General features: G+C 36.6%; 4 protein-coding genes across 5 annotated transcripts; 3 read left to right on the forward strand and 1 right to left on the reverse strand.

The window, feature by feature from the left end:
* Positions 1-284: 284 nt before the first annotated feature.
* On the forward strand, positions 285-4998 carry LOC120007020 (inosine triphosphate pyrophosphatase). Of its 2 annotated transcripts, none has more exons than XM_038857278.1 (9): positions 285-457; positions 549-613; positions 1473-1536; positions 1699-1708; positions 1998-2029; positions 2119-2231; positions 4051-4127; positions 4219-4351; positions 4438-4998. In XM_038857278.1, the coding sequence occupies exons 1-8, from the start codon at positions 325-327 to the stop codon at positions 4349-4351; spliced, it is 627 nt and encodes a 208-aa protein (XP_038713206.1). In that variant the 5' UTR covers positions 285-324; the 3' UTR covers positions 4438-4998. The 2 variants fall into 2 exon arrangements, with proteins under 2 accessions (XP_038713206.1, XP_038713133.1); XM_038857205.1 differs by having other exon boundaries at positions 286-457; positions 4219-4340.
* Positions 4999-7165: 2167 nt separating this feature from the next.
* Positions 7166-12007, reverse strand: LOC119992096 (probable pectate lyase 1). Its single transcript, XM_038838763.1, has 7 exons — positions 11904-12007; positions 11157-11210; positions 10540-10611; positions 8608-9250; positions 8404-8507; positions 8065-8203; positions 7166-7947 (listed from the first exon to the last, which is right to left on the reverse strand). Exons 1-7 carry the CDS (start codon positions 12005-12007, stop codon positions 7726-7728), a joined length of 1338 nt encoding a protein of 445 aa, XP_038694691.1. The 3' UTR covers positions 7166-7725.
* A 10157-nt stretch (positions 12008-22164) lies between these two features.
* On the forward strand, positions 22165-23248 carry LOC119995343 (protein FAR1-RELATED SEQUENCE 5-like). The gene is made up of 2 exons (XM_038841818.1): positions 22165-22204; positions 22344-23248. The coding sequence occupies exons 1-2, from the start codon at positions 22165-22167 to the stop codon at positions 23246-23248; spliced, it is 945 nt and encodes a 314-aa protein (XP_038697746.1).
* A 31-nt stretch (positions 23249-23279) lies between these two features.
* Positions 23280-23975, forward strand: LOC120004189. The gene is made up of 2 exons (XM_038853490.1): positions 23280-23561; positions 23633-23975. Exons 1-2 carry the CDS (start codon positions 23355-23357, stop codon positions 23759-23761), a joined length of 336 nt encoding a protein of 111 aa, XP_038709418.1. The 5' UTR covers positions 23280-23354; the 3' UTR covers positions 23762-23975.
* The last annotated feature ends 2326 nt before the right edge of the window (positions 23976-26301 follow it).

The following is a 26301-nucleotide window of genomic DNA, read 5'->3' on the forward strand; positions in this document are numbered from 1 at the left end:
CCAATTTATATATGTTGGTACAGAGACACTGAAAAGTATGACTTTGAAATGTTGATAGACAATTTAATGAAGTGGACTGGTTCAGATAGGTGAGGCCCACAAGAAATTAACCCAAAAATTAGTATTCAAATTCTCTCCAGATCAAGCCCAACTTGTAAATGGGCCTCCGTTGTGGTTTCTTCCATTGAAGTCCAAACTTCAAACTACTCCAAAACGTTAAACTGGGCCAAGGCCCAAAGTGTAGGTCAAGGGTTTTAGCTTATAAAATAGGCAGATTTCACAAGCTTTTTAACGATCTGAAATACGACAGATAACCGCGAGAATATGGCGGCAGCGAGGGCACCGGGAATGGTATTGTCGCGGCCGGTGACGTTCGTGACCGGCAACGCTAAGAAGCTCGAGGAAGTTCGTGCTATCCTCGGCCAATCCCTTCCTTTCCAGTCCCTCAAGCTTGACTGTAAACCACTCTTTGCTTCTCTACTTATTTTTAAATTATGGATCAAAACCTCTTCGGATGTATAATTTTCTAGCTTTGGTGGATTTTACAGTGCCCGAACTGCAAGGGGAGCCTGAAGACATCTCCAAAGAGAAGGCTCGGTTGGCTGCGATTGAGGTATATGGCTTGTTCACATATATGTATATGTACCTCGACTTATTACATGTTGGGTGAGATGTTTGTTATGGCTATTAATCTCTGTAAGTTTTTATCCCCGTAGTTTTGTGAAATTGAATTATAAAATTCTGGATTCTCTCATTCTGAGTCGCTGTGATTTGGTGATTGACATCAATTGGACTCAAGCTTGGTCATTTGTTTTATTTGCGAATTGTGCGCGAAGTGTTTGATTATTGGCCTCACCCAACTCCATCACATGAGCTATTGTTTTTGTCTTAGACTATTGTTGTCTGTTTGAAACGATAGGAAATATATATGATTCAGCAGCATTGATGCGGCTGAATTGTTTTTGTTTTGTCATTGTATTTTTACCTAGATATGAAGGTGGGGTCATCTTCGGGTGTTGCTCGTCATGCACATTATTTTTCCCATGGAAAAAAGATTATTTTGATGTTATCCTACTGAAGCTAACTCAGTGAACTATATTGCCTTTACATGCTAACTTAGTGAATTACATCATGTTATAATATAGGGGTCCGGTGCGGTTATTGAGTGCCTTAAGGGCAAGACAGGATTTAGTGTCACCAAATGTCTTTTTTTAGGTAAGACCTTATACAAGGTAGGACAGGGGGATTTGAACTCAGGTAAATTATATGGAGTTGGACCCTCCTGTCCAACTGAAGGATCAGGTCCAATGTAGCCATGTCTAATTTAACCTTTGCAGTTTGCACAGTGGATTAGATCTAGTTTATCAAAAAAGAAGAAAATGTGTGGATGGTTATGTTTTTATTTAAATTATTTTTTTAATGAGGTAATTTTATTTATTTTTAAATGTTACTATTGGTTTTTAATTTGGAAGGTGAATGGGCCGGTTCTGGTGGAGGACACTTGCCTATGCTTCAATGCCCTAAAGGGCCTTCCTGGTATGTATATACTGATGCAGCGCTGGGTTCTTATTTCTTTCTTTCTTTTTTTGGTTTTGGGGGGGGGGGGGGGGGGGGGGGGTTAATACAGAATTAAAAAAATGCATACATACTTAGTTATGATGTTATGTTAATTTTCTTCGTTTAATTTAATTGATGCAGGTCCATACATGTAAGTTCCATTTCATTCTCGCTCTGCTCCAAGGGTGAAATTTTGCTTTTTTATTTTATGAGTTATTCCCGGCAATAGTGATGATGAAAGTAGAATAGAATTATCAATACAGGATAAATGTAAGAAAAATTATATTCATGAATAGTTACTATTTTGCTGTAATGTAAATGATTTTAGTGAAAACTCTCTAGCATCCTTCAAGGATCTGTGATAGGACCTAGGTTACTTTTATATCATGATCAGCAAGTCTCCTGCTGTCATTATTTAACATGATTTTATAATCTTGCAGCAAGTGGTTTCTGCAGAAAATTGGTCATGAAGGTTGGAATCTTCATTATCTTTTCTCTTCTTTCGTCCTGGTATCTTATATATTTTAAAATATCTGGTTTATGTTACCCTATGATTTCCAGGGCTAAATAACTTGTTGATGGCATATGAGGACAAATCAGCTTATGCTTTATGTGCATTTTCATTTGCTCTTGGCCCCAATGTCGAGCCCATAACATTTCTTGGGAAAACTCTGGTAAATTTTCTTTCATTGTACTTTCTTCAGCAGAAATCTAAAATTCTTGTTGTCATGTGTTTACTGATTCGAACTCCTAAACATTGAAGTAGTCAGATATTTAACCAGAAACAATGTCCAAGCAATTGAGAATCCAATTATTGCCTGTTAATTGGCGAAGGGATTAATATCAAATGTCAGGACATTCCTTAATCTGTTTAAAATGAGATATTCTTTGATTGGAAAATTTTGAAATATTCATCGAGTCCCTAAACTGAAATGATATTCATAAGTAGTTTTGAACATGGCTAGCATCTTCTTCGTTCCATAGAATGTTTGAATTAGTTGGTCAAATGTTCAATAAAAATTGTATGAACAGTATCAAAAATCTTGATTTTCTCGACATGATTACAGATAATAGCAAAACCTTATCCACAAAATTGGGTTTTGCATGAAGGATAACTTACCTTTGTGCTTCAGTGAGAGCTATATATATTATATGCTATGAATCAATAATTATATAGCACCTTTAGATGCTTTAAATTTTAGATTTGCATAATACCATAGCTTTCCACTCCTATCATGTTTTGGTAGATGTTATATTTGTAACCATCTTCTAATGTACCACATACAATTTATTTGTGCTTATCGCTGTATAGACAAATGGAAAGGATGTGAACTGCGCTGATATCACTATACATTAATTAAATAGTTATAATCAGTAATTAAAGGCTCTTTCCATCAGTTCATGTTAGAATTTTTTCTTTTACTTTGGAAACCATATTCCCTTACCACAGTCTTTTTGGATCTAAAAGCTGACTGGAAATTTTGAAAAATTTTCTGTTTATGCAACTATACACATTCATGCACATGCACTTTTTGTTGTTTATACATAGTAAGCTTGGACATCGAACTTCTAGTTCATTGGGTTCCACCCCCTTGGTGCTTTAATAGCCATTCCGAAAAAAGACATTTAACTTCTACTAAGTTGTGGTGATGAACTTTGTAATCATCTTACTCCTAGCCAGCATAAGATCGTCGATTTGCCTATAAGGGGTGCCATCTCACAAGATGTGAAGGGATTAAAACTAGGGAAAACATGACTACTGGGTCACTTCTAATGCTGAAGTTTGCCATTCCCGCACTAATTTCTATATTGAACATCCATAACTAATAGGGATCTTGATCTTCAAATAAAAGTATCTTGAAAAATCTGAATTGATGAGGGACAATGCCTGCATGCTTTTTATTGCATTCTGTAATAGAACTAGAAGATGATTTATCAGGCATATGCTTGTTTAGTATGTACAGTAGACAAGGAATTCGACGTTAGATAGCAATATTATACATTGAAGTACTAACACATCATGTTAGTAGGCAAGACTTGTCACCGTCAGCGTATATAAAGCACTATTTTTTCTAAAAAAGTGTGATTCCTAGTAAAATGATTTATTAATTTTTTTGATACTACTGCTATTATTTGTTCTTTTTAAAAAAATGCTCAGAAGAAGCTGGTTTTTGCTTGTAGTTTCTGACATTTGGTTAATTCCTTACAAAGTTTGCCTGGAAGATTTAGGTATTGGATAAAAGTTTGCTTGGATTTTGGAGTAGGAATAGATTTCATCTGCCTTTTCCCTGTTATGTGTTGTACCTTGTTGGGAAAACTAGGCTTTTGGTTTTCAAGTGCTAAATGCCTCTGCTAAATTCAGGATTGTGTATTGAAGGATCAAAGATAAATATACCAAAGTGAAATTTGTAGCAAGTACAATGGGTATTTAGTATTTATATTGACAGAAGTTTATGGCCAATGTATGGTTTGAGGCTGATCCTTTTATTTCAGGGGAAGATAGTTCCTCCAAGGGGACCCAATGATTTTGGATGGGATCCAATCTTTCAGCCTGATGGCTTTGAACTAACGTAAGATCATCATTCTTCCCCTCAGCTTCCTGCTTTCTCAGTTCCATAGTTACTATGCCAAGGTGGTACTGGAGCTATTTTCTTCTTGCAGTTATGCAGAGATGCTAAAGGAGGAAAAGAATAAGATCTCTCACCGTTCCAAGGCTCTTGATATGGTGAAAACCCATTTCACTGAAGCTGGATACGTTTTTGAAACAGAAGCAGCTACTAAGAGTGAGCTATAGGTTTTTGTTGCAATTGCATTACCAATTTTGTAAGAGTAACCTGCCTTTCTTCGCTGTCCTTCATTTCTGTGGCTGTTTTCTGTCAGGAAAGAGAGAACATGATGTATAGAGATCAATGATTTTGGATTACTTTACAACCATTTGATGTCGTTGAGGGTGAGACTAGCTTGTCATCATGCAGTTACAGGGTAATTAATCGACCTTTCTTCATTGACGTTGCAACTTCAAATTTCGTGAAAATTGCCATAACCAACTCTTGACTGGCTGGTCAGTATTACCTTAAAGTAGCTTTACTTTTACGTGTTCCGCCTTTCTTAGTTTTTTTGTTCTTTCCATTTTGCATCTAGTGGTTGCATACATCTTGACTGACCCGACCCGTCTCCGCCGGGAATTGTTTACCTTTTACCTTCTATCTAGTAGTCGACCATTATGCATGCTATCTATTTGGTATTGCTGGATATATTTTTGAGGATTGGTTTCTTGATGTGGAAGATGACATGAACGCATTTATGATACACTCCCTGCCAAGCAGCAATGTAGCCTTCTTGTCAGCAATGATTAATTGTCATGAGTTATGTCCTCGTAAAACTACTTTTATTGTCAGAGCTAATTGATTACTAGTAATAACGTCTCCCTCATCTCTTAAATTTCTGTATATTGACTTCTTTCCACCTTATAGACTTCGGTTTGTGCCTTCACCAAGTCATATACATACCGACGTACATATAAGAGTGCAGAATATATATATATATATATATATATATATATATATAGGAGGCTTTTCAAATTTTTAGTCAGATTGAAGAGAGTGGAGGAAATATTTAACCATCCATGAGAATTGGCAACCACCAACCACCTATTAATCATCACTGTCTTCGTTACTTTTGAATATTTAGTCGAAGAGCATGTGTGAACCCTGAAGATGCTCCGCAAAGTGTGGCTGGGGCACAGCGGGTCCCGCTTTAATAATATTTGAAGTAAAAAACAGTTTTTTTTTTTTTTTAAAAAAATCATAGTATTAGTTCTAATGAATTTAACGATGCATATTTTTTTTTCAAAATAAAAATTAAATTCAATATGACAAAGGTATAACAACTTTAAACCGTCGAATATAAATTCAAAACATTTAATATTTTGATTCGATGAATTTAATATATGTTTGGAAAAAAAATATTGTTAATATGTTAGATAGAAAATTACTCATTTATGATTTTTAAAATAAAATTAAAAATTTCGCCCCCAAAGAGCTACAGCAGGATCTGTTGTCGCATCCTTGTAGTATCCGCAAACCAAACTCCTCACTATAAAATGAAAATAATGTTAAATCTCCCATTTTGTGACTCAAAAAATCCTCAAATCTATGTGGTATCAAATAATCATTGATTAAAAATACATATATAGGATCCACTTCACATTCAACACTCCATATTAAATAGGGTCTTTTGGGGGTCACTTTCTGGATAATCTCAAACATTATCCATAAAATGATGATTGATTGATGCATCTTATGTATGGTAAATTGCCAGCAAATGTTAGCGAGAAGGAAATGATAAAAAAAGAGGCTTGGTTACATAAATTATGGCAATAATAATATGCTCTGTGCCTAAAAGTCTTCCACCATTCACCTTAAACATATAAAAAATAAAAGAAAATAATAAAGGGTAATTGGTTAGTTATAAATTAAAAACATTTGCATTGTTAACATTACATGGTTGCATATTCTTGCTTCTTGCCCAAAACTCTCCAAAGTCCAAATGATCACGAAATAATTTTGTTTCATCTACAAACTTTGACTATACTGTGAAATTATTCTAATGACATCAAGAAGACATCGCATAACCTCAGGATTAATGCAAAAGTTGTCATTATCATACTGGAGTCTACCAATATGAACTACAAGATCATCGAGATCCCAGCTTCTTTAAGTCTTGAGGAGAACAAGATTCACAGGATCAAAGGAGGACTAGAAGAAAACAATAGGTGCATGGGATCCTCCAATGATTGGTGGATAGTGTTTTTTGAATCTGGAAACAATCCCTTACCTTGTAAATCCCTTGTACAAGTCTAAATCCAATTGCCATTGATTTCTTGCTTGTATGACGATTCAGGAGCTGAAGATCCAAAATTCCAGTTCATGGTGCAGAGTGGAATAAAAGCTACCATGTTGTTCTAACCATCTCGTAAAAACAACTACTATATTGTGGTAATCACATATGGCTTTGATACGAAGCTCGCCTTCTACAAGAGTACTAGAGGTGTTGATGTGAATCTCACATCAGAAAGTCATGGATTCCAAGTCTAGCTTATAAGGGTGGACAATCCTCACATTGATAAATCGGTTTTCCCTTGATGAGTTAGGCCCATTCCTTATGGTTGGGCTTGCTTGGGCCCAGGCCCACAAAACCCTCTTGGGCACCTGAGGCCTATTCGCATCTGGTAGAAAATTTTATTCCATGAAAATATTCTCTATGCAATGCAATACCTATTACAGATACTGTACTCTGTAGGTGCTTATTCTGTTGAAGCTTGGGATCTTCAAACTTGCACACCAATCAGAATAGTTCACTTTTATGGAATGATAGCTTTGGTAAAGCTGGAAAGTTAAAAAAGATAATGATGTTAATTGTTGGTTAACAAATTTTATCATGTCATGTGGGTGGATGTAGCAGATGCGCACATGAAAGAATCATAGGAGGGGGGGGCCATACAAATAAATGTCAATTTGCACCAAACACAACTGCACAAAGGAAAAAAAGCTAAAGATTGGTACTACTGCCCAAATAAAAAGTAAAAAAAAAAAAAAAAAAAAAAAAGGTAAAGAACATCACTGATATTTTTCTATGCATCATCTGTAACAAAGTTTTCCTCCATAATCATACTATTGCTTGTATGACTACACAAAGCAAAAGGCAAAAATCAAAAAAGAAAAAAAGAAAATCACAAATGTCCTTTAAAGCCTATAAAAACCTGAAGACAGGATAGTAGTATAGAGAAACCGAGATTGACAATAGCATAGAAATGGACTCACAAATGGTGGTTAGATAAAGTGTGATGAAGCTGAGGAAGGGGCAATATGAAAAGAGAAACAAGTGAACGACGCTTCTGCACCTGTCCTTAACAATGGCAATGGCCCTTGATTTTTACTTGAAGTTGGACGAGGTTGAGCGAAATAACAGATTGACAAACTGGAAACTGAGATATATGAGTGTGACTGACAATATATTGACATGTGCAAGAATGTACACTTGCCAATATATATGATAATGAGAAGATGATAGATGGTAGTTGTGGAGGTGAAAGGCTGGAATATGGAAAAAAAAATATATATGTTGAAATGGCCTGATGTTTTTTGGCCACTTCAATTGACTGTGTTACTAGCAAGTACGGCCCTTGCGGCAGCCAAGAGCACCAGCATTAGAAGTCATGGAGCCGACCATGGAAGAAGACTTGGCTCCTAAGCTTGAAGCACGAGCATAGCTAGCTGAGGCTCCAGCTCCAGATGGAGTGAAGTAGGCACCATTCAGCAACATGTCTCCCTCTGATCTCCAATTCCAGCCCTTCCATTCATTTATGGCAGTATCCACCCTCTTTGTCACCTATCCATGCAATTACATATATCGTCAATACTTTGCTGTTCTGGGATGAAAATTTTCACTATGAAGATAAAATGCTGACACTGAGAGCAGGGGAGGAAACAATCATATATGCAATACCTCCTTTGCGAAGGCATTTGCTGGGGCATTGTATCTGTTGCCTTGGCTGTTGATGGTGGGGTTTGCACTTCCACCAATTGCATACATTTCCCAGTGAGTATAGTCATTGTTCACCACATGGAAGTACCCATGCCTACACCTGCATTTTCCAAAATTTAAATTTTGGTGAGACCAGACACAAGGTCTCTGTCATTAATTTGTTTGATCAATATCATACAGTCAAATAGGCATGCAAAAGGGTTTTCAATTCATCATACAGAATGTTTTTGATGAATTGGCCGTACAAGAAGTAACAAATGGCAGGGGAGTTGGGAAATATTGAATTGAATTGTTTTTTACCTTGGCATTCTCTGGATAAGTCCTTCTCCAAAATGGTTATATGCAATTGTCACTTGCATTTGCTTGTCTCTTGTATAAGAATCACTGTGGCCCAATAGGATCACCTGCATTCAATTGCACATTAGATCATACTTTACTATTTTGTTTAAACCAAGAAATTTAAACAAGATAGGTGAATTACTCTAAGAAACCAAGTAGAGGTACCTCATTATGATGGGTCATGTGGTTGTTGGAGATAGTAATGGCAGTTGAACCCATGACAGCATCAACAAGGCCATCAGCGCAGTGGGAAAGGGAATTGTGGTCAACCCAGATGTGGCTTGATCCAAAGATGGAGACAGCATCACCATCTGCTATAGTCCTCCACCCAAAGTGACTTGGAGAGCTTCTGACCATGGCATTGCCAGTAGGCTTGCAGTCATGAATGTGGAGACCATGGATAATGACATTTGTAACATACTGGATGGTGATGCACCCTCCATTAGCAATGTGGACATTGGCTCCGCGGCCATCAATTGTTTTGAAGCTGTTAACGATGAGCTCCTGCTTCAATTGTATGACCATGTCCCTCTTGAACACAATCCAGAGGGGCTCTTCCTGGATCACAGCATGGCGCAGAGTTCCGGGCCTTGGGTTGACAGCATCATTATCACTGGGATCGGTAACAACATAGAAGCGGCCATCACGGCCACCAATGGCATTCCTACCAAAGCCAATGCCACAGTCCGCAAGGCGCTTGCGGTTGCTCTGCCAATTGGGGTCACAGCGCCAGCAATCATCAATTGGATTCCCAGTTCCGCAGGAGAAATAGCCTAGCTTCCTCCTTTCAGTGGCGTTGCGGATGCTCCTGCATTATTAAATTCATATGAACTGTTACTGCCAACTGCCAAGGGAAGTCTGTAACAAATCATGATCGCAAAAAGCATTTGAATCAAAATTTAAAATTCACTAGGCCCTCCATACCTTATGTCATTCCAAATTCTCAATTGAAAGATCTAATACGTTCTTAATTGTTTTGAAGACACTGTAACAGTACACTTCGTATCAAATTAATTACAACATGAAAGGGTAGTCAACTAATTATTCATATGAGGGGAGTGTCGGTGATAGAGTGTCGGTGATAATCACTCCTTTTTCCCTGATCTGGGCTAACTGCCAAAACAAAGATCTGTATGTAGACAATCGCACATGGAGACAAAGCAAACGGATAGTGAGGATAGTAAAGTCTTTTCATCGTAACGGATAGAATTCTGTTGGTGTGTGAAAACAGGGTAGATGGACGTTATTCTTGTCCTCTTGTTCACATTAAATTAGCACATGCATAACCAAATATAATAATTCGCATGCATAGATAATCAGCTCAGCTGCCCCATTAGATATTTCTTCAATCAGTGTGGAAAGACTTATAAAAGGAGGAGGAAGAAGAAGAAGATGGAAAAAAAATTTTAAAAAAAACAGCGTGACAGATAAAAGCAAAAGGTCTGTAATTTGAAGCAAAAATCATATTTGTTGACCACTCCTTTTTTTAACATGTAAAAGTACAAACACAGCAACACCAAAACACAATCATCTTTGACTTTACTGATGCAATAGCGGAGACCAGCATTGACACAAAAAGGCCATTGATTAGGACACTTTTCCAGAGACAACATTACTAAATTAATACACAAATCTACAATTAGCATTCCTATTATATAACCACTGAGTTATCAAGTATACAAGAACGGATAATGAAAGAAAAAAACAATAATTTATGTCCGTGAAACGTGGATCTTACTCATCATGGTAGGCAGAGATGGAAGAGATAAATCCAAGTAAAGGGATTGGTGTGTTCAGGCAACGTGAAAAGGGACAGGATCGTGCAGAAGAGGAACGTGCATGGTGGTTGATGATCCCTCACATTACTTTTACTTTTTTTCATAGTAATAATTAACAAAAAGCAGGGGCAAAGTGTATATTTCAGAACCCAGAAAGTATAACAAGCAAAATCCTAAAATTTCAATGCACCACCATGTGCAACAACCAGTTAGCAAATAATGGTAAAAGTGGAGTTGATACAATTTGGTGCCTCCCCTATAACTATCTTACCCACCAAAACACAGCTTTTATATATAGAGAGAGGGAGAGGGTACCCACATCTCAACCATGGCCACAACCTCCTCCGGATCAGCAACTGCATGTTCATTCGGTACCTCACTATCTTCCAACCTGAAAACAACCCAACAAGACAACTAATTAAAACCACTTCAGAGCAAATATTACCAGTAAGGGTAATTCAAAGAAAAAGACACGTGTCTACTCTACGCAGCAAGACTAGAGACACTAGACAGTAGACACCAAGTACGGTGTGCAGGAAGAGGTAGAGTGGCTCAAAGGCCGAGGCCGTCATTGTCCAGTAAAAAAAGCGGTTTCTCGAGAGAGAAACACGCGGCGACTCGTCGGCAAGCCTCGCATATCGTTTATTCTTACAGAAGACGAGCAATAAAGTAGGTTTTCCGAGGGTAGTTATGGAAGCTAACCACCGTCTCTTTTTTCGTGAGGAGTATTAATCCAAGGGAACAAACTTAACCGAATAAACGCTCGAGATCAAAGGATCGGGATCTCAACGGCTAAGATTCTCAATAACGGTTATTAGATAAAGCAGAACCAAACAAGTATCTGGCGGTCCAGAACAGAGGACAAAAGGAACCAACGGCTGAGATCGGAAACAAGAAAAGAAAAAGGGAACAAAAATTAACTTGGGAGCTATTTACCTCGCCGCCATAGTTGAGTTGTTTGAGCTCCCCAAATGCTCTGTTATCACATCCCTGTAACATGAAAGTCGAAAATTAATAAAATCACCAGGAAAGAAAAAGTGATGAACAGTATTGTGCAGCATGATATTCTCGGCGCATTAAAACACTGAAAGAGGAATCGCTTTCCATGGGGTTAAGGATAATAAATGTAGGAAATGGAACTGGTAAAGATGACCGAAGAGTGCCATTAATGGAGCAACCAAAACACAGTGAGAATGACGAAAAATTCGCGACAACTTCTGGGGCATTCAATGACTTGAAAGGACGGTCTCCATGCGTAGTTTCAAGGAAATTATAAGAACTGAAATAACGCTGAATTTTATAATTACAAATCTCAAACAAATACTGAACGATTCAATCTTATATAAGCCTTGATCGCTTTAGATTTGTACTCTAATCGAAGTAAACAAGAACAGGTATATATGACAGAAAAACACAGAATAGCAAAATGCAGCTAATATTCTGAAATTGATAGTTGAAAATCAAAAGAAGAGCCAACACCTAGTTCTCAAAAGTGAACGATTCGCAAGATTACCGAGAATCCAAAACTATTCCCTCAAATTGAAAAGTGAGAATCTCCTCTGTTTCAGTCAAGAGCAGAACACAAGCGTAAAATGCTAGAATGCACCATACACACACACACAGAGATTTTGAGAAAATTAGGTTTAGATACATTGCGGTAGATAGCTAACGAGAGAGTAATACCTCGCAGCAGAGATCTCATCCTTGAAAGCGACCGCCATTGCTCCGACGAACATCACTACGAGCACCGCCAAGCCCACGCAAGACCATCTCTTCGACACAGCCATTTCCGTCTCTCTCTCTGTTTTCTGCAGATACACAAAGAAGAAGGAACGCAGAGAAGTGTGGAGTCAGAGGAGAGCTGCAGCGAAACCCCGCTCTTTATAGAGCAAAAGGATACAAACAATACAAACGGTACCGCCATTGTAACGCCGTCAATTAACCGAACGTTGGGTCCTCGACCGGGGTTACTTTTTTGCACCCTCGTTTAACCAAACCCAACTTCTAACTAACCCACACCAATGCGTAACCGCCCCCCTAACCGCTTCTCCAATATACCCCCATCTCGCACGTGGAAACGAGCCAACACTCACTCACGTGCCAGTACAGTTTTCACCTTAATAATCTGGAATTCCACGTCGGCAGAGCCGTTAATGGCTGAGGATGACCGTACGAAAAAACAGATGTCATGTCACGGCTTTGTGCTGATTTTGCGTTATTTTGATAAAATGTTCTCCAGCAGACATATTTTTTTATTTTTAAATTTGTTATTATTTTTTTATTTTGCTTATGCGCCAATCACGGCCTCATAAAAAAAGTCAAATCAGACTCAATAGGCAGAATCTTCACAGGCTATTTAACACTTTTTCTTAGGTATTTATTTAAAAAATATTCTTTAAGAACATATAATCATCTGTGTATGGCTTGGTTGTAGAATTCTTGGTGACGTGGCAATTTAGGTCTGTGAAGAGACCTGTGTCTCTAACAATGCACTTTTATTGAGACCTCTGGTACCGAGGAACAACACCTATATCTTAAACCGAACATTTGGCGGTGGATAGGTAGTCTCACCGAACATTTGGCGGTGGATAGGTAGTCTCATGGTCACACATTTAGCCATTTAGGGATGGGTGTTATACTTGTAGTCCCTACCCACTATTTTTTGATATTTGTGAATGATATAATATAAATTTGTTTTTTAAATATTCAAAATGGGCTTAAAGTCGAATCATTAAATTTGTGCACACATAAATTTTTCACTTGAAGATTGGATAAATTGAGGCTAAATGCAGCATATTATCACAATAATATTACTCCTTCAGAAATCGAACTCAACCCCTTCAGAGTATACGATTTGATTAAAAATATTTTTCACCAGGCTATCATGCACCATGTACTCACCATTTCTTTGTAAAAAGAGAGAAATTAAATGAGAGACCCCTGTGCATGCCAGTGATGCATCTCTATTGCACGGAAAATCATTACAAGGCTTACTTTTCTTTTCATATAGTGATATAGAGACTCTTTAAAGGTGTAAAAAGTTTTATAGAAAACAAAAGTTGGTCAACGAAAACTCTACCTCAGTAGGTGCGGGTGATGTACTCCTGGATAAAATCAAAACCAGTCCAATTGGGTTCAATGGGCATGTGAATAACAATGTAAAAAAGTCAAAATACAAGAACCTGCAGAGTCATATACCCAAAGAAAATCCAGAAATCTTGAACTGGAATAGGAGATGAAAACCAAAAAAAAAAAAATGTACGTAGATGCACTGATACACAGCAATTTTTTCTGAATGGGTGATCTTGTGATGTAATTGGCAAGATTTCACAATCAGTATATGTGTTCTTTTCAAGATCTAGTTCAGCTCTATTGAGCTCTAACTAAGCAGGAGAATCAGAATTCTAGTCAAAAAGGACTAGTTTCGGTCAAAATAGCTATCAAAAACAGAGAATGTACAAGAACAATTTCTGACATCATCCATTCTGAGATTAGAGACCTTTGGAGGGAAGTGAAAATTCAAATCAAAATTATCTTTTGCTATTCAACAGTCAATGGAGAGTCAAATCCAGTTTAGTGCACTTTCAAGGATAAATTTTCTTTTGTTAGGACTAACAAAATATATTGAGATATGTATTTTACTAATATGATTGGATCAACAAAATATATTAGCACAATGATCTAAATTTATTGGTTTGATTTTTATGTAATAGAGGTAGAACTCAGTATTAATTTTAATATAAAATGTGTGCGAGCGCTATAGGGACCACCTAAGAGCGAACATATGTTATGCCCACATCTATGCCACAACAAAATGAGACCAACATATTAGCATTGTCGGAGCATCCACAAATGGATGTTTTTGCTTGCCCATGGAATGGCAAAAAGTTGTTTTTGCTGGGCCATCAAACGTTGTTCATGGTACAACAATTGAATTTTGTTGACCCATTTTTGTTGCCCCTATGACTCACTTTATTCAAAATGGGACTCACTTCAACACAAACACACATTTTTACCTTGAAATTAATATTGAGTCTCATCTCTATTACACAAAAATCAAGCCAAATTTTTTTTAATCATTGTATCAATACAAAAACAATCTTATTTTCATTCTCACTCACATCAACAAAACACGTCTCCTAATATAACTACATTAATAAAATACAAATCTCCATACATTACACATGTCCCAAAAAAACCACCATTGTGATTGCTTTCGAGTCATGTAAATTTTTAATGGCCTATTAGAATATTAGTTTTTTTGGAACTCGATCATGCCCCACCAAATAGCAACCACTCTGGTTGCTCTAAAAACTGCGGCAAAGTAAAGTAATTTTTTTTTTTAAAATTCACTATTAAATTTGTCGAGCCCTTGACAATTTTCTGACCCTTTTTGTGGGGCATGGTTGCGTACCCATGCAACAACCCAGTGGCTCCCATCATAGCAATGTCTCACGCTTGTGCAAATATTTACATTTACAGTACTAGACCCTTCGATACATGCATGATCATATGTGCTCAATAAAGTTAACACACATGACAACAAACATAATAATTATGATGAAATCAGGACCATCAATTGTGCGGACCAACTCTTAGCATGACATGAGTTAATTATTTGATATTTGACTTTTTTAGTTTTGGAAGTCAACTTGTGTAAATTATTACCATCGGACGGTCAACATCAACTGTTTATTTAAATGATCATAACTATTGATGTGGTGGTTAGTCAGGATCATAACTATTCATGTGTCGAGCTCCTTAATTTTAGCCTAGCAATCTTTAATTAGTTATTGTTTTTCATGGGACTTGCCGGGGGACTTCTTCCAATGGCCAACGCCTGGTTATCCTCGCCCGATTCCAAGAACTATATATGGAGAGATCGACGGTCGAAATTCCTCAGCTTCAAGCGGTACTTCAGCCGAGGACCCCCTAGTCAGTAGGGGTCTGCTTTCTTTTCAAGTAGTTCTTCCTGTTTTTATACATTACTGGTCGGATTTTACCTCTTCGGCATTTCGTGCTAACCTCTTTAACTAGTAGCAGAACTTAGCCTCTTCGGCATTTCGTACTAGTATCTTTAACTAGTAGCAGAATTTAGCCTCTTCAACATTGCATACTAGTCTATTTACTAGTAGAATTTGGCCTCTTTGACATTTTATACTAGTCTCTTTAACTAGTAGTAGAAGTTAATCTCTTTGGCCAAGAACTAAGACTCACTTAGTCCTTTTCCCTTACTAAAATCTTTAATTAGTAAATTAAAGCCTCTTTGGCAATCAAAGAAAGACTAACATAATCATATAAAGGAAAAACTTTTTTTTTATTGAAAATAAGTAACCCATAGACATCATATTGACATAGTAGGCATTACACTTAGAATTTCCTGAGGAGATATTTCAAGTTCCATGGACATTTTTGTCAGCTTCATATGAATCAGGCTTTGGAGCCTTGGATGACTCCTCCTCTAGTCCGCTTTTGTCAGGTTTTATGTTATCATTTCTCTATACTCCTTCCTGAGGGTAGGCGAACTGATGACCCCCTACTTATCTTCCTCAAGCTTGACATACCGTTTCATGCTATCTTGAAATGCAGTCATATTCCTTGGTGGTGCCATAGTCAAGCTCTCCTGTAATTTATGGTCTCGCAAACCCAATCGGAAGATAGTCATGGCAGTCTTCTCATCGCAATCTTCAATATCTGCATAATGAGTTTTACTTACATGCTATTGTATGTTGGGCACAGAGATAATCCGCCCAACAAAATCAAGGGGATGTGCATCAACTTATGTTGCGGAGATATTATCCCGATTTTAAGGTTCAAACATGCCTGGATTTCTTGCCCCACATGAAAGCTGAAGATATCATTTGTGATATTATAGTGGACAACAATGACGGATCTAGTATCCAAACTAACCAGGGGCACAATTAAGTAGTGGGGTTTGAGGATAGAGCCTCCGAAGTTTTTTTTTTTGGTTATAATTACTAGTAATAGTTTCGAGCAATAAAACAATTTTGATGAATCAAAATCACCAAAAGCATAACTTAGATTAGAAACAAACAACACAAAGAAGCAAGTTAAAAGTGAACTCATTGAATCGATTATTAAGTTCTAATAGTTATTTATCCACAACTGTATAAAAACATTCCATGCGAGAATGAGTTAATTTTCATTGGGGGTCTAATTAATTTTTGTCTTGACTAAACCCTAAACCCCAATATAAAAATAAAATTTGCAAAATTTCACTGGGGCCCAGCCCCCAATGATCGTGAGGCATATCCTCCTTTGGTGGATAAGGAAGTGCGCGTAGAATGGAAGAGCTATTCAACTATAGACACTACTTATGCCGAAACATTATTTAACGTTGCATTAAAATTAATGGATCTGAGATTATGTAATTTGTTTAAAATCGTCGAATCCGCAATTTGTTTGGTACCATTATCATTAACTGCATCAACAATTAAATTGGTGGGGATATTTTTTTTATTTTCTAAAAAAAGATGGAGAATATGTACAAAAAAATTGATAAATGTTGGAGGTGTCGCCATCAATGTAGGAATAGCATAACGTGGTTGCATCAATTCAATTAGGTGTATACCATCAATTGGCCCAATTATGTCCTCAACCCACATGCATTGTAATAAAACATCAACCATCCAATTTTATTTGAGCAATATATATATATATATATATATATATAAAATTTCCTATGTGAACCAAAAGTGCAAACCAACTTTGTGAACATGAAATCTAAATGGCAAACTTGTATTCTCGGTTAAAAAAATTAATATATGTATATGCGTCACCATTTTTTTTTTAGTTTTCAAATTAATTAATCTGTGTGTTGTTTTAGATAACTAGATAAGAAGTATTAGATGCTCCATTGAATCCTAATGCTAGAATAATTTGTATGAAGCCAAGCATGTGTGACCATGTGCATGGTGGCCACGTACTTGGCTACCACTTATCACATCATCTCTTCTTTTTTCATACACATCTTTTTAATTTGTTGTATTAAATCTAGAAGAAAATATTTGTAATATTGTAGCTCCATTGAACAACACATTATTTTTTTGTGGTGGGAATTGATTTCCTCATTTCATGTTGTATAATTGGCATAAATTGTGCAGCCATTTTTGGTCACCATAAACATATACTATCCTATATCAAATCTAGTCAACCTCTTGTTATGTATAGGTTTTTTTTTTTTTTTCATAAAAAGAGTCCGAAATTTTAGCCCAAATTAAAGAAATTCTTTGGACTTGATTAATATAGATTTGAATTCATCATTTTTTTTTTGCAAATTAGCCATTAGTTGAACGACAATCACATTGCATGTAAGGGATCACCCACCCATTAGGTCGTGAGTTTGAATCTTATCCCTCCCCAAATCACCCCTGTTTCAAAGAAAAAAGAGTCATTATTTTTTTTATTTTTAGAGTCATATCATGGACAATTTGCTTGCTAAACTAACATCGTGACAAGTGGCATCAAGCAGTGACTTGAGTTGTTAAGCATTATGAAGCCTTCTAGTTGAGAGACTGTAGGGTTCAACCCTATAGTCGTTGAAAAGTCAAAATTGAACTTCTGCAACATACAAGACACATAAACAAGATGTGATTGGAAATCTCTAGACACGGGTGGTGTGCAGGCCAAAGAGACTTTCACGATAATTTTTACTAATGTGGCACAACTTCCAAAATATTTGTTAGAGTAAAATTTTAAACTCCACCAAATTGCACAACATCCGGATCCTATTCTTTCATGTCTCATTTTGGCTTGTTTTAATCTCCAAAATTACAATTTTTTTTTGAAAGGCCCACAGGTCACACACACGTTAAGGCATGCCCGAGGGGCATGAAGGCCACCACAGCAGATGGAAAACTACCCAAATCCCAAACCCCCTAGTGAGAATGGAACTCTGGACCTCAAGGTCCTGAGCAGACAACCTGACCAACCAGACTATCCCTTATTCTCCCAAAATTACAATTTATGATACATGTTTTCGCAGGTAGAAAAGCTAGAATAAGTAGAAATAGTTGGTTCCGATTGGACAAGAGTAAAATGTCTGGTCGAAAGTCGAGTACAATAGGTACATATAAAATAGCCCTAATTTTAAGAAGAAAGTGTTGGTTTACTTTTGGGTTTGTGAAGGTTTGAGTGTTTTTTTTGGTTTTTACTAATGTCACGTTTGTACCGTTAGCTTGGCCAACATTTCATCATGCCACGTCATCAGATTTAATGGGTTATAATGGTCAACATGCCATGTAAGATATTTGACTTGACTAGATTTCGTGAAATATGTTTGAATGATGGATTTCAAACAAATCCGAACTTCGGTCTTCAGGTAACTGAGTTGAAACAATTTAAAATTGAGGGACTGAGTTAGAATAAAAATAAAATCTAATATTATAGATGATTAGCAACCACGAGAACCCGAGTACCCGACCACATGCACGCAATACTCAGATGCTGCTCATTAAGGACAACCGAAAGAAGGCGCAATAAAATAAAATAAATACAGAGATTTTGACAATTTTCAGCTTTTTATATTTATTTATTTTAGTTAATTTATATACTCCTATAATAATAAGATATGTAATTGCGGTAGCGGACTGAGTGGCGGGGGCGGGGCTTCCAATTGACACATCACCACCGTCGATAATTCTAATCAACATTTGAAAAGGCCATGAAAAAGCGTATAAAGCATAATCATGCGAGAGAGGCCACGTGGATGTAGGATCATGTGAGTGGTGCAAGCAACAACTGTAAAAAGTGAAGAATCTTCTCCCAACCACAAGCACAAGTCGAGGAATATTGAGAGAAAATGAAGAAACAGTTGCTAGCTACCTAACTAATTTTCTGTTAGCAACTTTTTATGTAGGAGGCAGTAATCATGGAGTAATGTGCAAAGCAAATAGTGTAATTACTTTCTACAGCAAAATAAAAGCTTAAGACCACCTACCTAATATTTAATAATTACTATTGATTGATTTCCATCACATTTGCATTACTGCATTCTCATAATCTCATGTATGTGTATGGACTATATAATAATATTATAATTTTTGGGGCTTCTACAAATTTGTATTTTTGCATTTTTTTGGGGTCAAAATGGGGTGTGTGATATATGTTTTATAAATCATATTTAAGCAAAAAATTTTGAAATTTTAATTTTAAGTATTACCTATTTTTCAAACGTATGTTATGTTGTACATATACAAGATCAGTGAGTTTTTATTTTTTTTTTGGTGAAGAGACAAACTTTTTTGAGTTTTAGAAAAGGGGAGGACGAGTCTCTATGATATATAGGATTTTGAGAAAGACAGAAACGAGTATAACTATTCTTGGTGTTCTTGTGTGCAAAGAGTATTCTTACAAAGATTCTGGGTTGTTTTATCATGTGACAGACGTTGATATTCACTGCTAGCACAATTCAGAGGCAGAGCCACGTTATCGTCTTAAAGAAAGTGACCTAGTTCGTGACTCGGTCATCTATCTCAAGCTTGTGGTTTGATTTTTCTATTTGTAAAATTTTGAGATAATATTTAATCGGTTTTTTTGTGGTAGTGCTTCAACAACAAGCAAGTGCAAGCTTTGGTACGTTTGTTGTCAATACCTAATTTGAAATAGTCCCAAGTTGCATTTTTTTTTGTCGTATTTTTGCTACAGAAACAGAAGTAGCAATAGAGTTGTGCTCAAACTATGAAATTATAGGCTTAGAGCACCTCCAGCAAATTACCTGAACACGTCCCTTAAAATACAAATAAAATGCCACTTTTCTCTATTTTACAGATTCTCTATCTAACCAATACTGGATGAGATTACCTAGCATATTCTCTATTTTATTAAAATAATATTTCTTTATCTTTCCTTTGTTTATTCTATTAATATAAATTACTTCTATTTAAAATAATACATTAATTCCATTTAAAACAATAGATTAATTATATTTGATATTAATAAATTATTGTTATTTAAAACAATAAAAATTAAAGTTATTAAAAATTGAAGAATATTATTTTTTTTTCTTGATTTCATGATATGGGTGAAGAAAAGATGTTGCGAGAGAGAGAGGAATGGGAGAGAAAAAGAGCAAGAAGAGAGAGATGAGAGAAAAAAGTGAGGAGAGAGAGAGAGAGAGAGAGAGGAGAGAAGAGAAAAAAAGTGAGGAGTGAGGAGTGAGGAGAGAAGAAAGATAATAAAGTAATAACAAAGCTAGGGATCTCAATAATAACTATCTCAGAAACATCTCAGTAGTGTGTGACATGTATTCATTGGACGTGGTGACATCAAAGCGAGGGGCCTATTGAAAACCACATCCAATGAATACATGCCACACACTGCTGGGATGCTTCTGAGATAGTTATCACTGGATATTTATCATTTTTGATAAAATAATAAAAAAATTATTTTATGTTTAAAGAAGTAAATAGTGGTTTTCTAGATATAGGGAACTATTGTTCATGTTACGATAAATAAGAAATCTCTAGGTAATCTGATGCAAAGCTATAGTTTGATAAGTTTTTTTTTATGATTGTTCCCTATTTTACAGACAGATCCATATTTATATAATCTGATGTGGATGCTCTTAAACTTATGTCAAACGATAGAACAAATAAAAAATTATTAACAAGGATCAACATAAACAACAAAAAAAATGAGAAACAAGTGTATTTAAAAACAAAACAAAAAGGGATAAATAACATAAAAAATAAAGAATGACCAATCTAGCAAGAAAGATATTTGTATATGCTAATCTATGGACAAGCAGATCATTATATAGATTTAGGGTCAGTTTGGAAAAACATTTGCAAAGTAGCAGATATGCCAACAGAAATGGTGATAGCAGAAATACTGGACAATTTTAGTAGCAGATATGCTGCTTGAATGCTTTGTAGTGTTTGGTTGACTTTTGCTGTTAACATTTGTGTTGTGTAGCATATTGTGATAAATTACGTACAAGGGTATTATGCATATTAATTGTAATTGAAAAATGGACAATGCTAGAGACCCCCAAAAATCACCCCCAAAAGTCCCTCAAATCTATGTGTCATTAAAATAGCCATTGAGTAAAAACATATATGTAGGACCCACTTTACATCTAACACTCCACATTAAATGGGGGTCTTTTGGGGGTCACTTTTTGGGGGTCTCACGCATTATTCTTGAAAAATATAGCTGCATCCAAACAAACAAATTAATTTATGCAATTAATATAATGAATTAAAATAAATTAAAGATACTTATCAATTATCAATTAATTTATTTATTTATTTTTAATAACAATTAATTTATTGTTTAATTATATAAATTTATTTATTTTTAATAACAATGAATTAAAGATACTTATCAATTATAAATTCGCATAAGGCAAAAAGGTTTTTTTGCCTTGAAGGGTAAAAATGGGTCAACATTAATTGTTGAGGACAAAATAGTAATGTGCACGAAAATGTTGGTGAAAATGTCCTCTTAGGGAGTATTTATACTCCAAAAAATTACCTCGGAATACCCGCCATGAAATGGTTGTTTGGCAAGGTAGTAGTATTTATGCTTGTCAGGAGCATAAATGCTGCACAAAAACCTTTACCAAACGTAGCCTTAGACTTGGTTAAACATTTTTTTGCATATTTCAAGAAGGATAATGCTTCGTCCCCCAAATTTGCTCCCCCAAATTACCCCCAATCTATGTGGCAACCTACCTGGCAACAGTTGATGTGGATATTAATGCAATTAAAATAAAAAAAATTCGCTCATATGTCCCCTCTCGAATAATGCGATACCCTCCATTTTCTCTCTCTGCAACGCTTCGTCTCTCCATCACGCTTAGTCTCTCTCTCAATTTTCGACGTCTCTCTCCCATCTCTCTGTACCTTTCAACCCCATTTATGTATGTCACTCCGACAACGAACAGAACCTCTGCCGATTTTTGAGTATCGAAGGAACATTCATGGCCGCTATTTCTGTGCCACTGCAACCTTGCAAGCAAGGTCAGTCAGCATTTCGTAGTAGATTAACATTTTCTTCACGTAACTCTTCTTTTTCATTCACCATTTAGCATGTTGCTTATGAAGATTAATTTGTTTTGTATGTATGAAATTATTTTGAATTGTTTTCTCTATAAAATAGGTTGTGTTATGGAGATTAATGCAGAGCATGATAGAGATAATAGTCCTTTGCTAAATGAGAATGAAGAAATTGAAGAACCTAAGCAGGGAATGATTTTTAGTTCGAAGGAAGATATTTATGCATACTATAAGAGATATGCCAATCAAATAGGATTCTCTGTAGCTCTTAGATCACAACATGTGGGGGTCAATGGAGAGTTAAAATACTTTGTAATTGAATGTTCTCGGGCAGGGAAGAAGAAAAGTAAATCTGAGCTAAATCCATTGAAGCCATCTCTATCTGCAAAAGTGGATTGTAAAGCACGATTGAGGGCAATCTTACAAAAGGATGAGACATTCATGATAAGTAAAGTAGTTCTTGAGCATAATCATGAATTGATCTCAAGTGACATTAGGCACTTCAAATGTAATAAGAGAATTAACACTCCTACAAAGAGAAGATTGGAATTAAATGATCAAGCAGGGATTGGTGTTTCCAGAAATTTCACTTCCTTAGTTGTTGAAGCAGGGGGGTATGAGCACTTGTCTTTTGATGAAAAAGATTGCCGCAATTATATTGAGAAAGCACGAAGATTGAGACTTGGGGAAGGTGATGCCGAATCAATCAGAAACTATTTTTTGAGAATGCAAAGAGAAAATTCCAACTTTTTTTACATAATAGACTTTGATGATAATTGTCGCATAAAAAATCTATTTTGGGCTGATTCACGGAGTAGATCAAGTTATGAAGTGTTTGGAGATGTTGTTTCTTTTGATACGACTTATCTCACAAACAAATACGATATGCCGTTTGCCCCTTTCGTAGGAGTTAATCACCATGGACAGTCGATTTTATTGGGGTGTGGCTTGTTATCAAGTGAGGACACCGACACATTTGTTTGGTTGTTCAAGTCATGGTTGTTATAGTGGCTCGGGTGATGCTAGTAATGCACTATTTTCTGATGAAGCTCGACTTAAACTCAATGAAATTGTTCATCTTGCATCCAATTCTGAACTGAAACGTGAAATTGTGATGCGTGATTTGGAGAATTTGAAGGAAAAAATTTTGAATGATGAAGCGCAGATTTCTGTTAGTTCGAGACTAGTTGTTAACAATACAAGCAAGTTACGTAGCCCTTTAAGTGTTCGCCGGAAAGGTCGTCCAGTAACTAATCGAAAGGTCTCAAAGATTGAAAAGATTACATGTCGTTTAAAAGCCAATAAACCAAGTCAGAAGAAGGTAACTTTGTTACTTGTTTAGTTTTATTGTTAAAACATCTCAGTTTTCTTTAATTTTTTGTACTCTTGTAGGGAAAAGTGGTGGAGGCTACACCTACTAAATTAGAGACTATCCATGATGTTCGCGAGATAGGAGAGTGCAGTCAAAATGGTGACGGAGAGTGCTGTCAAAATGGTGATCTACAATCCAGACCTAGTTGAGTACGGTGAATGGATGATGGTGAAGATAATGCTCCTGAGCTTCTTTATTTTTTTGGACATTGTACTGATTTTACTTTTGAGCATGTAGGTGAAGATAATACTCCCGAGCTTCTTATTTTTTGGACATTGTACTGATTTTAATTTTGAGCATGTAGGTGAAGATCATGCTCCTGAGCTTCTTGATCTTTTGGACATTGTACTGATTTTAATTTTGAGCATGTAGGTGACAATCATGATTTTAATTTTGAAAATTTACTGATTATGATTTAAAGATTTTTCCATAATGATTCAAAGGCATTACTGCTTCAGTACAAGCATTTCATCCAAAACCAAACTTGATAGTGAAAATAAGAATGTTCCATAATTTTGTTTGAGGCATTTCACCAAACAATTTAAGTACACTTTCCATACATAACCGTAAGTGTAATAGTAACAAAAATCTCAGCAAAGCTATTTAGTTTAGATCACTGTTAAAGTAGCAGCAAAGCTATTCAATACATACACTTCTCATTCTAAAGAAAAGATCAATTGCATCCAGATGGGGTGCTATTTGTTATGGGATTAGCAAGGGCACTTCTCATTTTAAAGAAAATATCAATTGCATCCAGATGAGATTAACAGGGGCGATGTGGGTTGAAAGGGAGAGAGATATGAAATTGGAAAAGGAGAGAAACAGATTCGTCGTTAATGATGTATTGGTGTTGCAGAAGTGTTATGAGAGAGAGAGAGAGAGAGAGAGAGGATTCACGATTGATGGTGTATTGGTGTTGCAGAAGTGTTATAGAAAGAGAGGATTCGCAGTATCAAATTACGAGAAGGAAGAGAGAGAAACATAAGAGATAAATGGATATGTCAGATAAAAGTTATAAATATCCATTAATATCCACATCAGCTGCCAAGTAAGTTGGCCACATAGATTGGGGGTAATTTGGGGGAGCAAATTTGGGGGGACGAAGCATTATCCTTTCAAGAACTATCACCCTCTATAGATACCCCAATCTATAATCGTTGAATAGTCAACAAAATTTGTCTTGAGCCTTCTATAATGGGTCCTAAGGAATAAAGCAAGGTTGAGGATGGAAAAACTTGGTAACCGATAGGGTGCCTACCAAAGAGCCTCCGACGATCAAATCAATAATCGGAAGGAGACTAAGGAGACTCAGGCAGGATAAGTATGTCGAGAATGTAAGACATGAAATGGAAGTATGAAATGAGAGTGTTAAAAGGGGGGGTTTTTAAAGATGGGGGTTTATAGTGGGGTCTTAGGCGACCAAGACTGACATGAATAAGCTATTGTAGATGTAGTTACCAAAAATCGCATGGCCCCACTAGGCCACTTAATAACAAACCCAATTTTAAAGTACCCACTTTGCGGGCCCAACTGGCACCCAGGCCTATGCTAAGGCCCACACAAAGTCTTCGAGACTCTGCCCATGAACACCCTGGTCACTTGATTGCAAACGATGACCCTGACACCACATCTGACAATAGTGGCTAGCATCACATCTGATATCTGCTTTACTGTATTCATGATATCATTACCTGACAGGAACTCCCTCGCCTAGTAATGGCGCCACCACAATGAAGGCACCGAGACGATCCATGATCATTCCCTTCCAGGGAGCATATCCTATCTAGTTCACATCAGCATCCTTGGACCTAACAGGTACGTATTTCCAAGTATGATTTTTTACCAGATGACATCAGTTCATTTATGGTTGCCTACTGCTACTCTCCATTTCGTGGCCAACACGTGTCAAACCCCCATCATATGTCCTGACACTTTCATATTGCTTTTCGCCTACCAACCCTGACACGTTCACTATGCTTGACGTTTATATGTTTATAGTCTGGGTTTTTACCAAAAAGGATAGAGGTTGGTCACACGACTTCCGAGGCCAAACCTCACTCTCATACAAATACCCTTGTCCTACCTTGGGAGAGGGGACTCGGACATTGGAAACCAAGGACACACGTTTTCCTACCTCTCACCAAATACTCAGCCAAAAAACGTTATACAATCGCCGGTTTTCCATCTCCGATCGTCGCTGACTTGATCGTCGGAACCTCTACGATAGGCACCCCCCAGTTCGATCAAAGAGCTCTCACGGTTGTTCTTATTGTGATACATGCAGGATTCAAATGTGTAGACGAGCCTCCATGTAATCGAAGTTTACTTTTCAACGATTGTAGAAATTGCTCCCACAGTAGAAGGTAAGCTGATCGTGGGAAGGTGGTTCGGTCGAACAAGTGCGTCAGGACACGTGGCTGGACATGGTTGGTTAAGAAGGGGATCGTACGAAGGCAGACGACATGGTCTCGGATAATGGTTGCATCATCAGTCGATTTTCAAGTCTTTTTTAGCTTAAATCACCTATTTCCAATATGGATATTGCCACGAATTTCCTACATTTTTTTTTAATTATTTTGTTTCAGTAACAAGGTTGAGCTTCAATGTTAATCATACTGAATGTCCTGGATGATCAGATTTGAATTGCCAATTAAAGAATATCCCGTTTGCCAGTCTTGGTCGAGTCAAG

Source organism: Tripterygium wilfordii, chromosome 1 (genome assembly GCF_013401445.1).
Source record: "Tripterygium wilfordii isolate XIE 37 chromosome 1, ASM1340144v1, whole genome shotgun sequence".
In the NCBI taxonomy this organism is placed as follows: Eukaryota; Viridiplantae; Streptophyta; class Magnoliopsida; order Celastrales; family Celastraceae; genus Tripterygium; species Tripterygium wilfordii.